The sequence below is a fragment of the Perissodus microlepis genome, chromosome 7, assembly GCF_051167445.1.
Source record: "Perissodus microlepis isolate ML-2025 ecotype Zambia chromosome 7, ASM5116744v1, whole genome shotgun sequence".
In the NCBI taxonomy this organism is placed as follows: Eukaryota; Metazoa; Chordata; class Actinopteri; order Cichliformes; family Cichlidae; genus Perissodus; species Perissodus microlepis.
Window position 1 is genome coordinate 28,830,277 of NC_140467.1, and position 17,138 is coordinate 28,847,414.

The 17,138-nt window shown below is 45.5% G+C and overlaps 1 protein-coding gene across 1 annotated transcript; it reads right to left on the minus strand.

Moving 5' to 3' along the window:
- Positions 1–3,964: 3,964 nt before the first annotated feature.
- Positions 3,965–11,666, minus strand: LOC146383316 (uncharacterized). Its single transcript, XM_084934514.1, has 2 exons — positions 11,588–11,666; positions 3,965–6,176 (listed from the first exon to the last, which is right to left on the minus strand). Exon 2 carries the CDS (start codon positions 6,102–6,104, stop codon positions 5,301–5,303), a length of 804 nt encoding a protein of 267 aa, XP_084790640.1. The 5' UTR covers positions 6,105–6,176; positions 11,588–11,666; the 3' UTR covers positions 3,965–5,300.
- Positions 11,667–17,138: the final 5,472 nt, after the last annotated feature.

Sequence of the window (17,138 nt, forward strand, 5' to 3'; positions counted from 1 at the left end):
TTACTACCTCATGTGTTTGTTACTGACGGGGTTAAGATCGCTTACGTCACCCAGCTACTACGTGATCGAGCCCTGGCCTGGGCCCAGGCCCAGCTGCAGGCTTGCCCCGGAATGTCTTACGATGACTTCCTGTCTCGCTTCAAGTCGGTGTTTGATAAAGGCTCTAGTACGGAGGCTGCCGGCTATCGTTTGATTAATCTGAAGCAAGGTAGGCGAAGCATGGCTGACTTTTCTGTTGATTTCTGGACCCTAGCTGCACAGACCAAGTGGGGACCTGAGGCCCTGAAGACCACTCTGCTAAATAATATCCGCGAAGAGCTCAAGGATGAGATAATGATGCGGGAGCTTCCTGCTTCTCTAAATGCTTTAATGTCCCTGTGTATTCAGGTGGATGATCGCCTGCGGGCGCGCCAGAGCTCACGAAGACAGCAGTTTCACGAGCCCCTGGCTTCTCGGGACCCCCAGCCCGACGCACGGGAGGCTAGAGCTTTTGGAACTGAGGAGGAGGTACCCATGCAGCTGGGACGTTCTCGACTCACTCCTGCGGAGCGACAATGCCGGGTTTCCGCGGGTGAGTGTTTGTATTGCAGTCGCAAGGGGCATTTCATCACCCTCCGGTCGTTGTCCCATTCCCTCTCTGTGTTAATTGACTCTGGTGCAGAACAGAATTTCATTGATGCGTCGCTAGTCTCAAAGTTCAACATTGGCACACGGCCACTGCCTCATCCTCTCCGCGTGTCCGGCCTGTCTGGTCACCGGTTGCCTGACATAACACACATCACCCTACCTGTCACACTCACTCTCTCCGGTAACCACGTTGAGAACATTTGTTTCTGTGTGTTTAAGGCCCCAGTGACCCCGCTCGTACTAGGTTATCCATGGCTTTCACAACACAACCCACACATCGACTGGAAGAAAGAGCAAGTTATGGGGTGGAGTATGTGCTGCCACATGACCTGCCTTCGGGCCGCCACGCCTTCTGTCCCTTCTTCCCTCCCCGGGAAGCCTTCAAAAGCGCCAGAGCTATCTTCAGTTCCTTCCGTCTATCATGACCTCGCAGCAGTTTTTAGTAAGGATGAGGCGAGCTCGCTTCCACCACACCGGCCCTATGACTGTGCCATCGATCTTCTCCCTGGGGCGCCTCTGCCCTCTGGCCGCCTCTACAGCCTCACACAGCCCGAAAGGGAAACCATGGAGAGATACATCAATGACTCTCTGGCTGCTGGGATAATTCGCCCGTCATCTTCCCCGGTGGGGGCAGGTTTCTTCTTTGTTGACAAGAAAGACAAGACGCTCCGGCCGTGTATTGATTACCGCGGCCTCAACAAGATCACTGTAAAGAACAAGTACCCTCTTCCCCTCCTAAATTCGGCTTTCGAGCTACTCCAGGGGGCCACAGTGTTCAGCAAACTAGACCTGCAAAACGCTTACCACCTGGTGAGAATCCGGGAAGGAGATGAGTGGAAGACCGCTTTCAACACACATATTGGACACTTCGAGTATCTCGTCATGCCCTTTGGCTTAACCAATGCGCCCGCGGTCTTCCAGGCCCTAGTTAACGATGTTCTGAGGGATTTTATTAATCGATGTGCTTTTGTGTACCTTGATGACATTCTCATTTTCTCTAAGTCCCAGGCGGAGCACGAGAGTCACGTGAGGCAGGTCCTGCAGCGCCTCCTGGAGAACCGGCTGTTCGTGAAAGCGGAGAAATGTGAATTTCACGTTGACACAGTGGCCTTCCTTGGTTATATCATCTCTCAGGGGGATCTCAAACCTGACCCTGAGAAGGTCCGGGCCGTGGTGGACTGGCCTCAACCGCCGAACCGCCAGCAACTCCGACGGTTCCTGGGATTCGCCAACTTCCACCGACGCTTCATAAAGGACTACAGTAAGATTGCCTCACCTCTCACCACACTTACCTCCCCCAAAGTTCCTTTTCAGTGGGACCTCTCTGCTCAGGAGGCCTTTTCCCTACTAAAGGAGAAGTTCACTACCGCCCCCATCCTCCGTCAGCCCGACCTCAGGCAACCGTTCGTGGTGGAGGTGGATGCTTCGGACTCTGGAGTGGGAGCAGTTCTGTCACAGCAATTCGAAGGTACGCTCCATCCCTGTGCGTTCTTTTCTCGTCGTCTCTCACCCGCAGAACAGAACTACGGCATCGGTGATCGGGAGTTGCTAGCGGTCAAACTGGCCCTGGAGGAGTGGAGGCACTGGCTTGAGGGCACGGAACACCCGTTCATCGTGTGGACCGACCATAAGAACCTTGAGTACATCCGGTCCGCCAAACGCCTAAATTCATGGCAAGCCAGGTGGGCCCTCTTCTTCACAAGATTCAATTTCTCCATCACTTACAGACCAGGGTCGTGCAACGTGAAGCCCGATGCACTCTCCCGTCAGTTTTCCAGTATGGAGGGGGACTCCGATCCTGAACCGATTCTTCCAGCTACCTGTGTTATTGGAGCTGTCACATGGGAGATCGAAGCTCTCGTGCGCGAGGCCCAGGATACTGACCCCGACCTGGGCACGGGCCCCCCTGGTCGGTTGTTTGTCCCTGCTGCTGTCCGACCCCAGGTGCTCCACTGGGGCCACACTGCCCGGTTCACCTGTCATCCAGGAGCCCGCCGCACCATCACCTTCCTCCAGCAGTTTTTCTGGTGGCCCTCCTTGGACAAGGACGCCAGGGAGTACGTTATGGCATGCACCACATGTGCCCGGAACAAACGTCCCAACCAATTGCCCGCCGGGCTTCTTCAACCGCTCCCCACACCAGGACGGCCCTGGTCCCACATAGCGCTGGACTTCATTACGGGGCTCCCACCGTCATCAGGTAACGCCACCATCCTCACTATCGTTGATCGTTTTTCTAAGGCAGCTCATTTCATCGCCCTCCCGAAGCTCCCTACGGCCCTGGAGACCGCTCAGCTGCTCACCACCCACGTCTTCCGGCTTCATGGCATTCCGATGGACATCGTCTCCGATCGGGCTTGGAAGGAGTTCTGCACGCAGATCGGCGCCAAGGTCAGTCTCTCTTCAGGCTTCCACCCTCAGAGCAATGGACAGACCGAGCGTACCAACCAAGAGCTCGAAGCAGCACTCCGCTGTGTCGTCTCTCACAACCAGACCACTTGGAGCGAGCAACTCCCCTGGATTGAGTACGCCCACAACTGCCTGACCTCATCAGCCACTGGACTGTCGCCGTTCGAAGCCTCACTGGGCTACCAACCACCCCTGTTCCCGGCTGTGGAAGGTGAGCATACCGTCCCATCAGTACAACATCATTTCCGCAGGTGCCGCCGGGCTGGGCGGTCCACCCAAGCTGCTCTGCTGCGGACAGCAGAGCGCAACAAGGCGCTCGCCGACCGCCGCCGGATCCCTGCACCTGCCTATATGGTTGGGCAACAGGTATGGCTCTCCTCACGCTTCGTTCCCATTCGTGTTGAGTCGAAGAAGCTTTGCCCGGCGTTCATCGGTCCGTTCGAGATCGAGGCCCTGGTCAATCCGGTGTCTGTCCGTCTGAAGCTGCCTCGCAACATGCGTATCCATAATGTTTTCCATGTCTCCCAGGTCAAACCCGTGCTCTCCAGCCCGTTGTGCCCTCCTTCCGGGCCCCCTCCGCCCGCCCGGCTCGTGGATGGGCAGGAAGTGTTTGGCATCACCCGCATTATGGACTCTCGGCGGCGGGGGAGGGGCGTTCAGTACCTGGTGGACTGGGAGGGCTACGGGCCAGAGGAACGTTCCTGGGTGCCCCGGTCGGCGGTTCTGGCTCCTGGTCTGCTCCGCGAGTTTCACCAGCGGCATCCGGGTAAGCCGGGTGGGTCGCCGAGGGGCTCCCGTTGAGGGGGGGGGGGTACTGTCATGACCCTGTGCCTTCTCGGCTGACTCAGTTTGGCTACAAGTGTTTTTGTTGTGCTGCGTCTCTCTCTCCCCTCCCGCGCACTGCGCTCTACTGGGGCGGAGTCATGACGGCTCCAGCCCCTGGCTCGGACACCTGCAAACAATCGTCTCATCTCATTCACTTCTTAAGGCGGCTGCTGAGAGTGCTTCTTCGCTGGATTATTGTGTAACACTCGTCAGTGTCATTGCACATCTGAGCTTTTTCCCGAGTTTCTTTCATGCCGCAACTTACCTGTTCTTCCTCCCTGTGCCAGATTTCTCGCCAGCCTGAGGACCGCCGTTTGGTGAGCTAAAAGCCGAAGTCCGAGCTACCTGAGCTTCAGTGAAGGATTGTGTACATAGCCCGTCCCCTTCCCGTGCCTGTGTTCCCCGGAGACCCTCTTCCTGTGCCCCCTCACCTGTATATATCTGCACCTGGTGTCTGTGTGTAAATAAATTGTGAACTTAAGTGACGGTCTGCCTCCGAGTCTCTCCTGAGCCTGACAAATACAGTACAATACAATCCAAAATATCATGCAAAGAGACTGTTTATCCTGGCAGACTACCTAATAAACTGAACCAAAAATGAGCAAAAACCAAAACAAGTTACCATAAAAATTTACATAAAATAAAATGGGTTTTTTTTTTCATTATTTTACATGTATGCCTTTGATATTAATCAGTGAAGTAATTAAAGTCATTTTCACATGGTTAAACTGGTGATGAATTGCAGGTAGTCCAGTCACCTGATGATCCCAAATGTTCTCTGTAATACATGCATTTAAAAGAAACACACATTTTCCAATCGAAGCACATCCTTTGATAATGAAAGTCAAGAACAAGAGAACTCCTTTTCATGTTCCCTTTTGCATTGAGCTGAACATGATAGTTTTTAAAACTGAAAGTAATGCATGAATAAAACATGATTCTACCTCTAAATTAAAAACAGTAAGTAGAAAAAACATTAAAAATATAAAGTACAGAATTTGGCTGACAGTTTGTTTTGTTTTATTTTGTTAAGTCTGTGGTTGAACTGAACAGAAAAAAAAACATGGTTTGTCATGTCTCATGTGTTTGTCTCTGAAGGCTTTTAATTAGTGATGACACAAGAACACAGCTTTTCCAGTGAGAACAAAAGAAAATCAGTGAGAATCTCTTAATTCAGGTTAAATGTGGAGTGAAAACAGTCAAATCCGTGGAGAGGCTGTGGACCCTCTTCATACGACCTCTCTGTGACCTTGTGTGACGTCAGGCTGCTGTGGATCAGCTTTACATGGCTATACAACAACATCCAGTCTGCTAACGGAGGTCATGAGGAAGCTCAGGCTCAAACTACATGAGTCCTTCATACAGTCCAGATCACAGTCTGATGATCCTTTATTCTTAAAATTTTATTTGTTAGTCTGAACTGGTTCACAGGGTGGTTTCTATTCTCCCGTCTTTTCTGTGAACTCACCGAGTTCATTTCTCATCTCATTTAACTCATTAACAACCTTTTGACTCTGATCGGCTGACTGGATAATGGCCTCTTCTAACCTTTTATCGTTTTCAGGGGTTGCAGTCACCCTGAAGATGCTGACAATGAGAATCAGTAGCTGATTGATTGCATACAGCACTGATACAGATTCAGTCAAAACTCCTGCACTTTTCTCTTTAAGTTCAGACACTCGTCTAAGAAACCTCTGAAGCTCCTCCACATCAGTCAGAGAGTTTTCAGCCTGAGCTTCTGCTGATTTTTCCTCCAACTTTTCACACGTCATCTTTATTTCTTCCAGGTTCTTCTTCATTGGTTCCACAATCACCATGAATTCTTTCCCCAGTTCTTCTACTTTCTTTGCACTTCCACTCTCTGACATCATTTTTCTTATATTGGCTGCAACAACAGCAACTCCACCAGCAGCAAAAACTTTGCCTACAGCAGCAGCTCCAAATGGTAAACTCATCCCACCAGTGAACGGAGCTGCAACGATTGAGGCTCCAATGACTACAGCTGCTGCTACTGCTGCTCCTCCAGTAACAGCTCCCACGTTTCTCACTGTGTCCATTTTCCACTGCATGTCTTTTATTTTATTTGAAATCCTCAGAAACTCTTCTACAATTTCTCTCATCCTTGGTTCACTGCTGCTAAACTGCTGGATGAATAAAGCTGCTTCTTCAGTAAGTTTGTCCATTAATTCAGACAGATTAGGAGGCAGCTGTTTGCTGTGTCTTCTTTTTGGTCCAGAAGCCATTTTCGTCAGATGACCAACTTGCCCTCTAAACTTTTGCTTTGGATTGTAAATCAAACTGTGGTCATGGAGACTCTGTGGACACAAACAGAGATGCATTATTTTACAGTGAGACTGTAGGTTAACCAGTAAGGCTTTCACCAGTTTTATGGGGCTAACAAGGAAATGCACCACCAGAAGTGTTTTAATGAGAAATCTGTGACATGATGTTGGTGTCAAAAGGCATGAGGCAGTTCAGGATAAATTACAATAAATGGCTAATGTTGTTCATTAGAGGGCTCCTTCATCACCATTGTATGTGAAAGATGTCACTGCTCCAACTTTCCAGTTGCAGCTTTTTAACATAATCAGGCTGCCAACTGAGCCGGGTAGCCGCAGTTAGATCCACAATTATGTCTGGCTCAACAACTGCTCCATGAAGGGAATAGCTGAACACAATGAAATGAAAACCGAAAGCAAAACCTACCCGGTCCCCAGGACAACTCCAGGCAAAGGTCCCATACTAAGCTGCTGAAGCCAGGCAACTTTACAAACAAACAGTTCAGTATTAGGCAATCCAGCAGAAGTGAAACACTAAGCAAAACACTGCATGGAAAACCATGCAGGGTAGACAGCAGCTCTTCCCAGAGGACATACAGCAACAATGGTGGCCTCTGCAGGTTATACATTCTTAACCCTTGTGTTGTCAAAAATGACCCTGGTGTATGTCCTTATAGTGAAGGACCCTCCTGGTGCCACGCCCTCTGTCCCTGGTATTTTAGGAATGAATGTAATTCGCCGCTGTTATCAAGAGCTGTTTGGGGCTTTCGGAGGCTCCTTGTTTAATTCTCCTTCTGTGTCACAGGCACCGAGACCAGTTTTGGAGGCCTTACATCAGTGTCACCAGTCTGCAGCCCAAGCCTTGGAGGACCCTGTCGGTACCGTCAAGGTACAGGGCCCGCGGGCCGTGCGGATACCTGGTGGCGTCATGCAGCTGGTGGCTACCACCTGTTCTCAGCAGTTGTCAGGTCAGGCTGTGCTTTTTGAGCCTTCTGAGTCCGGGTTGCCAGTTGGGTTGCTGGCCTCTCCATGTTTGGTCCAGGTGGATAAGGGCGTTGCCTACATCCCAGTCACCAATGTGGGGACAGCTGAAGCTGTTCTCCACCCGCGGACCCGTTTGGGAGTGATAAGCCAAGCTATGGTTGTTAGCCTCCCTGCTGGTGTTAGCGAGGAACACTCTTTTCCCGTCACAGTTTCCTCCCATACAACCAGCAGCCCTGCTCAAGACATGGTGGATGCAATTGACCTGTCAGCTCTCGCTGAGTCAGAGCAACATGAGGTACGGTTACTTTTGCAGAAGTACCGCTCTGTTTTCTCCACTCATGAGGGAGACTTGGGCTGCACAAACCTCATTTCGCACGACATACCTCTGCTTGATGACGCACCCGTCCGGCAGAGGTACAGGCGAATTCCTTCTTCTGATTATGAGGCTGTCAGGGCCCATATCAATCAGCTATTGGAGGCCCAGGTAGAGTAGCAGTCCTTATGCCTCTCCCATTGTGTTGGTCCGCAAGAAGGATGGAAGTCTACGTCTGTGCGTTGACTACCGTTTGCTGAATAGCAAAACGAGGAAGGACTCCTTCCCTTTACCTCGCATCGAGGAAAGTCTGGATGCCCTTGCTGGCGCACGCTGGTTTTCTACCATCGACCTGGCCAGCGGGTACAACCAGGTGCCAGTTTCTGAGCAGGATAAGCCCAAGACCGATTTTGCACGCCGTTTGGCCTGTTCGAGTGGAATCGTATGCCGTTCGGGCTGTGCAATGCTCCTGGTACCTTCCAGCGCCTAATGCAGAGGATGTTCGGGGATCAGCAGTGCCAGTCGCTACTGCTGTACCTAGACGACATCATTGTGTTCTCCTTGTCTGTCTCTCAGCACCTGCAACGGCTAGAGATGGTGATGGCAAGGCTGCAGCAAGAGGCGCTCAAGGCTAAGATAGAAAAGTGTGCCTTTTTCCAGCAGAAGGTTAACTACTTGGGCCATGTAATCTCTTGCGAGGGTGTCTCCACCAATCCAGCCAAGGTCGATGCAGTAGCCAAATGGCAGTGTCCTCGCTCCGTGTCAGAGTTGAGATCCTTTTTGGGTTTCGCCAGCTATTACCGGCACTTTGTGGAGGGGTTTGCCACGTTGGCGGCTCCCCTGCATCAAGTGGTGGCTAAATTGGCTGGCACTAAGACAAAGAAGGGCTCGGGACAGAGTTTGAGTGCTATTTGGACCCCTCAGTGTGAGGAGAGCTTTGAGGCCCTGAAAGCAAAGCTTGTGTCTACCCCTGTGCTGGCGTATGCTGACTTCGCACGCCCATTTATCTTGGAGATTGACACCAGCCATAGTGGTTTGGGTGCAGTTCTCTCCCAAGACGTAGAAGGTGTAGTTAGGCCAGTGGCTTATGCTAGTCGAGGTCTTCGGCCCCATGAGCGGGCTGAAGCGATCCTCTGCCCGAGTGTCGTGCCGGAAATTTTAAATTGCCTCCGTTGCTGGTCTCAGCCTGTGGGGAGCCAGACCAGCTTGCGATTGAGGCTTGGACAACTACTACCAGCACGAGTGGTAGTTTGACCCGTGGGGTATAAGGCTTCCAGTGTGGTGTGTGTGTGTGCATGTGCGATTTCTTTTATTAAAGTTATTAACGTGTGTTTTAGTTTTTTTATGATCTGTAGCGAGCCAGACCCTCAGTGTCCTTTTATTCCTTTAACGTATTTTTCTGTGTTTTATTTCAGTGAACGGAGGACGTGCCAGTGGCCCTGGGACCTCAGGTGGTGGGTCGTTTTCACACTTTCTTTTGTACAGCACCGGGTGGGCTGCAGTGATTTTCTTTTTGTGTGATCTTCTTTTGGGTCCACGGCTGCTGGTAAGTCCAAGTTCCATCATTGTTTTATTGTACTTTTAGGACACTGTCAACAAAGACGCTACATTTTGTTTTCCTAATATTTTATTCTTTATTTCTTTTACTATAAATAAATCTGTTTTAATATTGGAGCCAACCTGCCTCAGTGTGCATCCTTGAATCTGTGCAGCCTCTTTTTATTCTTTTTATCTATTTTTCTTAAACATATATTTCCTGGGGATGGAATTCCCCTAGGTGGCGTCATTTTATTATTTCTTTTAGAACCCCGCCGACCACTTGGTCACATATGGCAAACAGGTGTATAGGAATCCCGAGGACATTACAAGGGTTAAACTACATATAGTCGAAATGCTGGAGGGTGTCAAACACCAGCCGCTGATGGAGACAAGAACAAAGTTCTAAAGATAAGGGGTGGCTGTAGCTCAGGAGGTAGAGCAGGTCTACTACTGATCGGTTGGTGGTTCGATCCCTTGCTCCCCCAGTCTGCAAATATCCTTGGGCAAGATATTAAACCCATCTTGCTCTCTGATGCATCCATTGGAGTATTAATGTGTGTGAATGATAGTTAGAAACATTTAAAAGCATAGAGGACAGTGCTTCTGTGAATGGGTGATTGTGGTATGTTGTATAGAGCGCTCTGAGTACTCTGGGAGATAGGGCTGTGCGATATGACCAAAATCTCATATCCCGATATAAGAATTCTATCATCCCGATAACGATATAAATCACAAAAATTTAAAATTTTCTGTCAATCTCGGGCAGCTCGACTTGCGTGAAGTGTTTCCAGCTGCACGTCCTTTACCCGGAGTCGAGTGTTTTAACCAATGTATGAAACTATACATTTTTAGACATAAGTTGTAACAGCCGCCGTTTTCTTTGTATTTATTACACGGCGTGCTGCGGGGAAAAGCCTGTTCTAACGTTTGAGTCTAAGGTTTATTTTTTAGCACCTGGCAGCTCTTCTTTTACTTCTCACGCGCAAATAATCTGCTCTTTCACGTGATTCAGTTTATTTTGAAAAGTCTCAACAGGATTGTTGCATCTTCAAAAAATAAAAATAAAATAACTGAGACTTACAATGGAGTATCGTTGCAACTGGTTTACTGAACCTTCTTTTCAGTGCATGTACAGAACATCAGTATCCGTTTTTTTACTGCCTCCTACAGGACACACTCTTCTTCCACTTCCTTACAACATTAATGTAACACAGAACCACTACTGCCTCTCCTGGCATTACCATTGTAACGACACACTCATTCTGTTTCTTTCAGATGAATAACAGGAACTTAGGATGTAGGTATCTATGAATAATAACTATTATGCATACTCATATATTTATATAACCAACTAATTTCTTGCGATACCACAAGGATCTTGAGCTTTATTGTGAAAGGTTTATGTGGAACATAAACAAGCGGACACGCGAAGGTGTTACCGTCACTGTTTCTAACGACAACGCATAAAAACAGGCGCTTGTCCGTCAGTAGTGTGGTTATATTAAATATAAGAGAAAGAGAGAACTTTAAGAAATTAATATAGCCACTACAGTGACCATCAAAACAATGAACAAATATTGCCGTAAACAGTTTATTTTGCGACACCATGAAACAAACGATAGTGTAAAATGAAACGATAGATGTTTTTATATCGTCATCCGATATATATTGTTATATCGAACAGCCCTACTGGGAGAGAAGAAAAGTGCTATATAAGAATCAGTCCATTTACCAAGATAAAACAATTGCATTAGCGTAGATTTAACAATTAGCATTCAATAAGAATAACATATCCACTCACCACAAACACAGGACAGGACTCTGTTTCAAAACTGCTGATAGAAGGATCACAACTTACTCTGTGTCTGCTGGAAATGAGTAGCTGGTTACACTATAAACAGTGTTGCCAGCTACCGGGTAACTTTCTAAATCTCTTATCGTTTAAGCCAACAGAACCAGATGACGACAGACATGCAGCCTACCTGTAGCTGCTGCTGTTGTAGCTGTGAGATATCATGACCTGGAGAAGGCATAGTAGTAACAGAGCGGGGAGAGTAACCTGGCCAACTACACTTGCATTAGCAGACTGATTGGATGGAAGTGGGATCATTTTCAGTGTTACCTGCCTGGAAAACATGGTTTTCATCCCACTCAGACTTTTCTATGTGCGTTTCCACTGGTTACATTTGGGCAATAAAATCTAAGTTAAGTAATTAAAGTTCACAACACAACGGCCTGTTACCAGATTTAGAACTGAGAATTACTGATCACTCACAATGATGCCATAATCTGGTGTACAAGGCTCAAATACTAAAAGAAACCTATGCATAAATGAGCCACACCAGCTGCTTTAATAAAACAGCACTAAACGATGACATAGAAATGAGAACAGACTGAACCAGCCATATAAACAAATAATTCAAACGTGTGTGCGCATGTAGGTATGTGCATGAACTCTACACTGCCATGTAGACAAATAGCAGCACATGTGCTTACACACGGAAACAGAAAGAATGAGAAAGGATGAAGCAACCTGACCTGAAAGAATCTTCAGTCTCTGAAAAAAACTTCATGAAAAATAATTTAAAGTTAAAACTTTTTAAAGTTTCACCTTCACTTTCCCACTCAGTGCAGAGTTTATCTGAGGGTTAGAGTCCTCCTTTGACCTGCAGTGCTGTGTCCTTCTGATGACTCACGCTTCAAAATGGCAGTGACTCAAACTTCCTTATTAAGACACACCCGCCCTCACTGGTTTCAGGAAGAGGTTACTTAACTTGTTTTTTTGGTTGTTTAACTTTATTCATAAAGCATTGTCATACAGATGGTATGTTTTTACTGTAAAACATGAACAAACTGTTCCCAGACAACAGAAATAATAAAGCAGCTTAGAATTATAACCAAAAATGTCAAACATTAACACATTAAGAAAAATTACAGTTTAATTTCATCTCCTGACAAACCTTAATTAAATAAGAAGAAATGGCTGGATGGATGCAAGGAAGATGTAATGGGGAAAAAAATGTCATGGCTGTGTGAAGGTAGGCAGGAATGGCGGACCCAAGAGCTGGACTCATGTAAGCAAAGTGGATTCAAAACATCCAGCTTTATTGAGGGGTAGCAGACAGAACAGAACACTAGCCAAACTGGGAAAGAAAAACTAACAGGCAGGCAAGTTGGCAAATAGAACACACAGTGAAGTATGAGGGACGACGCGACAATGAGCAGGGGCAGACGCAGACTAGAGCTGTGTCCCAATTAGTGATGTGCGAATCATGAACGAATCGTTCAATACTCGAGAAACACTTTACTGACTCGTGTTGCTGTTAGCAAACTAATTTCATTAGTAGAAATGTATCTCACTTGTGATTAAAATTCTGGGAAAAAAAACAACAGCCAGTTTCTTAACAGAAACATTTCTGCACTGAACTGGAAGAAAAAACCCTGAGTAGAAGCTCACATAAAGACAATAGCTCCTCGGATCACAGTAGCATCGCTCTGCTAACATGCTAACAGCACATTTGAGTTACTCACCCCTTCCCTTCCTGTGCTGAATCATAGCATGAACAAATCACTCACTAGCTGTGTCCCAAAATGTCGGCTGCATCCTTCGGAGGACCGGGCCTTTGTAGTCTACGTGGGCCGGGTCCTTCGAAGACCGAGAAGTCAGCCGTCTGCCCCTTGCTATCTAAAATATAACAGGACCGTCTCACACTTCTGTTTAATCAGTTTTCTTTTTGAGGTTTATTCAGCTGTGTGAAAACCCCGGAGGAACCCACCCGATGGATTAATAAAGCTTTATTTAATCTTATCTAAGCTAACAACTTCTGATCTCAGGCAAACTTATTTACTCTGGAACAAAACAAACACTGAAAAAAGCCAAACATTTACATTTTTAAGTTATCCGAGTGACTTATATATCATGTTTAACCTGCAGGGGTCTGAAAACGATGAAGCCAGGAGTCCGCTGCTCTCGCCGGGTCGAGTGACCATGGAAACCCCCGGCTACCTATCGAGCGGGAGGGTAACAGACGTTTCCGAAAACGTCGAAGCACTTTTGAAAATATGCGATGTCTCGATAAACCGAGCAGATATTTAAAGTTTCAACAGCTACTTTCTTGCCTGAAAATATGTTGAAAGTTTGACCCAGAAAGATTAATTAGAGTAATATTAAAACTTACTAGCGGCCGCCATTGTTGGAAACTGGAATTGGCTGGGTCGCGCTATGAATTCTGGGATATGGTGGGCCACGAAGGACACACCCGACCCATCCTTCAAATTCGGGGAAATGAAGGACGCATTTGTCGGCCGCATTTGAAGGAGTCGACGAATTGGGACAGCCTTCGTTGCCTGGCTGTGACGTAATCGGCCTTCAAATGCGGCCTCCGGAGGATGCAGCCTATGTTTTGGGACACAGCTACTCACTCACCCCCTCCTTTCCTGTGGTGAATAGTAACATGAACGAATCACTCAGGACTCACTCACCCTCTCTCATCCTGGCTCACAGCTTCTTCTTCTTCTTGGTTGGCAACCAATGTTAAGGCACATTACCGCCCACAGCTCAGTGGACATTGAGATGAGAAAATATATATTTGACACATTTGAGGAAAATACTAATAAAATAAAATAAATATTCCCTTTAGAAATCTTTTTTTGCTCTTTTTTGCTCTATAAAAATAGTTGTTTTTCTTTTTCAATCACTCATCTTAGCAGTAGGATTTACATGAAAAGAGAAACAAATTAAGTTTGAGTGAAAATCTACATTTTTTGCACTCTCTGGGCAACTGACTCAGGGACTCAAATGACTCAAAAAACCCAATTCACTTTGGTGAGTGACTCATTCAAACTCGATTCAGTAAAAAGAATCAAATTTACCATCACTAGTCCCAATCCAGCGACCGCACGCTTCGTAGTGCACATTTGTAGACGGATTACATCGCAGCGATGCGACGAAGGGTGTCCTAATTCGAAGTGTACTCCAAATGCGGTCAACAAATGCGCAGTTCATTTCCCCAAATTTGAAGTCTGGGTCCGTGTAGACTTCATGGTCCCATATATCCCACAATTCATAGCGCGGCGGTGGGTGTGGATATTTTTTTGGGAAAAAACGGCGGACGGCTGAAGCGAGGCGGCCGAAGAGTAAACTTTCAAAAGTAAGTACTGAATATTATGTCACTTATTTATGTGCGAATGTTTAATAATGAAGAACATTGAAACATTACTGTTGGCCACATGTCAGCAAAGTTATGTGACAGTAGCGATGTTTGTACTTGAGCGTTAACTTGATTTTAAAGCCTTTACTTTAAAATATACGCTGTTCAATAGTTGAACTTAATCTTAAAGACAATGTGAGAATTTTATGGATAATTAAAGGGGGGTGCTATACAGAGAGAATTATGACCTTGTTTTCTGCTTGGCCGTCACCTAAGGATTTACATCCCTGATAAGCAGAAGGAGTCCCACTATCTGTTTAACGTCTCCCATTACAATTGCCTCACTGTGTTAACATAACACATGCATGTAAACTAGTGACAGGAGTGCTCTTACTATAGTAAAGTGAGAACGTGATATTACTATAACTAATGTGATATGATTAAATATGTGATTGATACATGAGAAAAGAAATCTGCCACCACAATATCCACAAACACAACAGGCTGAAAGTCAGTGATGCTGCTCGGTTTGCAGTCCTGAATATCACGGCACAAGCAGGATTCACTGCACTGTTAACGTTAGCTATGTTATATTGCTGCCTCTGTTCGGTGGTGTCGAGCCAAACGGACTTTAACGTGTGTTTGAACGAGCTGACGGTTCACTCGTTAAGCTGAAAGAAAGATGCTTTAATCACAGGAGTCACACATGTGTCCACTGTACCATCTGGAAACTCTTCTTGTTTAGCACTCGTAATAACACAAACACTAAATCCTCCTTCTCTTGTGCTGTTTTGTAGCAGTGTATACACCTGAGACTGTCACCTGTCTGTCTGTCCTGCACTCTCTCTCTGTTTCTTTCTCTCTGATTGTGGAATAAAAGTATGAACATTCATTTATAAGTTACACTGTTTGAATCCTGCAGCTTATCACACATTTGATTTCCATGTGTGACAACTGCAAGTGTCCAGAGTGAGGACAGACTGAGGGACCCACTGCTGCACATCATCTGTGAGGCTTTGCACCCCTGATGATCCACCAGGACAAACTCAGCAGTGTGTGAGGAAGAGGAGGAGGAAGAGCCAGCAGCAGCTGACAGATGGAGAGAATAGACAGACTGTTCCCTGTTTGTGAAGGACTGCTAGGAAAGTTTAAAATAACTAACTGTCTGTCCTGAATCAGTCTTATTAGGTAATGTTCAAATAATTTTATCATTCCAGTGTTTTCAGTGTGGGAGAAAGTACTCAGGGCCTTCAAGTTACACACTATGAAAGGCAGCAACAAGTTTAACATTCAGAAACCTAAAGTATGTATCAGCAGCAGAATGGAGCTAAAAATAAATGTTTGTTTCAGTTCTATGAAGCTTTGAGTATTTTGGATTAGTAGTACTGCTGTGTTTGTTGCATCATATTGCTGTAATTGTTTATATGCTTTATATATTCTGAGGTAAGTTGATCTATAGTGTTACATCATATTTTATAAGGATGTTATGTGTTTGTGTACTTTCTGCCCAGTTTGACCCATTTAGCAGAAGTCAGCCTGTTTAAGGCTCTGATATCTATTCTGTGTGACTTAAAGCAGTTATGACATGGTCTGATTTTCTCACCCAATAAAGGAATATTTCATATATCAGTCTACTCTTCATTCTATCAGAAACAGTTATCACAGCTTGTACATTAGCTTTTTACACATGTATGTAAGCATTGAGCCAAATGTAATAATGCCAACATATTAAACGAACAATGTTTGTCTCTTATGTATAATACATCTATATATACACTGTCAAAGATACTTGTCTTTGAGTGAAGATTTAATGTGATAGGAAATATAAATAACTGCAACTTGAATCTTTGACACAGAGTTCAAGCTCACTGCTGTAATATATCCTGTAATATATATCATAATAATCTGACAATACATATAATATTGGCCATATTATATTTACATTAAATCCAGGCGAGACAGAACTTTACAGACACAGACTCATGAGTGGACATAATAACATCATGGACAGACAGACGGAATACAGAGAAGTGGGACCAGGGCAGGCACCGAACAGAAACCTAACAAATGGCAAATCTTAACAGAATACATAATCATAATAAACAAGAACATTAAATATTATTAAGAAACACAAAACACTGAGTTGTCAGACTCAGGACCACGACAACAAAATCAATTAAATTTCAGTTTTGTAGGCATCATATTTAAAATTACCCTTTATTTCTCAGTTTAAACATTTCACATTTTTTTTATGTTATATTATGAATAAAATATAGGTTTATGAGAATTATGAATACTTGTGTTCTGTTCTTATTTACATATTAAACAGCATCCCAACTTTGATGATTTTGTGACCTTTTGAAACCTCTGTTTTGATCCTTTGTTCTAAAGATGCCTCAACTTGCCACAGTATATTATTTAATCTTAAAAAACATTTTGGAGATTTCCCATGTACCAATACAGGGTGCCCAGATACCACCAGTGGTACGTGTACCATAGTTGGAGAACCACTGACCTAGATTATTAAATGAATCCATAAAAAATACTAATACAAGGAACATATCGAGTATCCAGACTATAAATATTAATGTGTACCTCGGAAATGACAACGGCAATTCCAGTACCGCAATGTGGAAAAGATCTGGCCTTCTCTCACGGCTCTGACTTCTAGATTAAAACCTGCCACAATATCATTCACAGTTATTCACAGACTTGATACTTTATACATTTAAATGGGTTTAGAGACATCCAACTGCATATTGCACCTTGAGTAGCACTGACAACTATTTTAATGCCACATGGACCTGCACACCTGCTAACCTATTCTGGATATTAGTAAGTCCCTGCTTTACCAACCCTTTGTTTGCTGGGCAGTCACTGAAGTTGAAAATCTCCCAAACAAATACATAAATCCCCTCCTTGTCTCTCTAACTAACTCCAAGAAAATGATTCTTCTTACCTGGAAATCACAGAAGTTGTTACATATTTCTAAATCTGACTATACCTACTAGA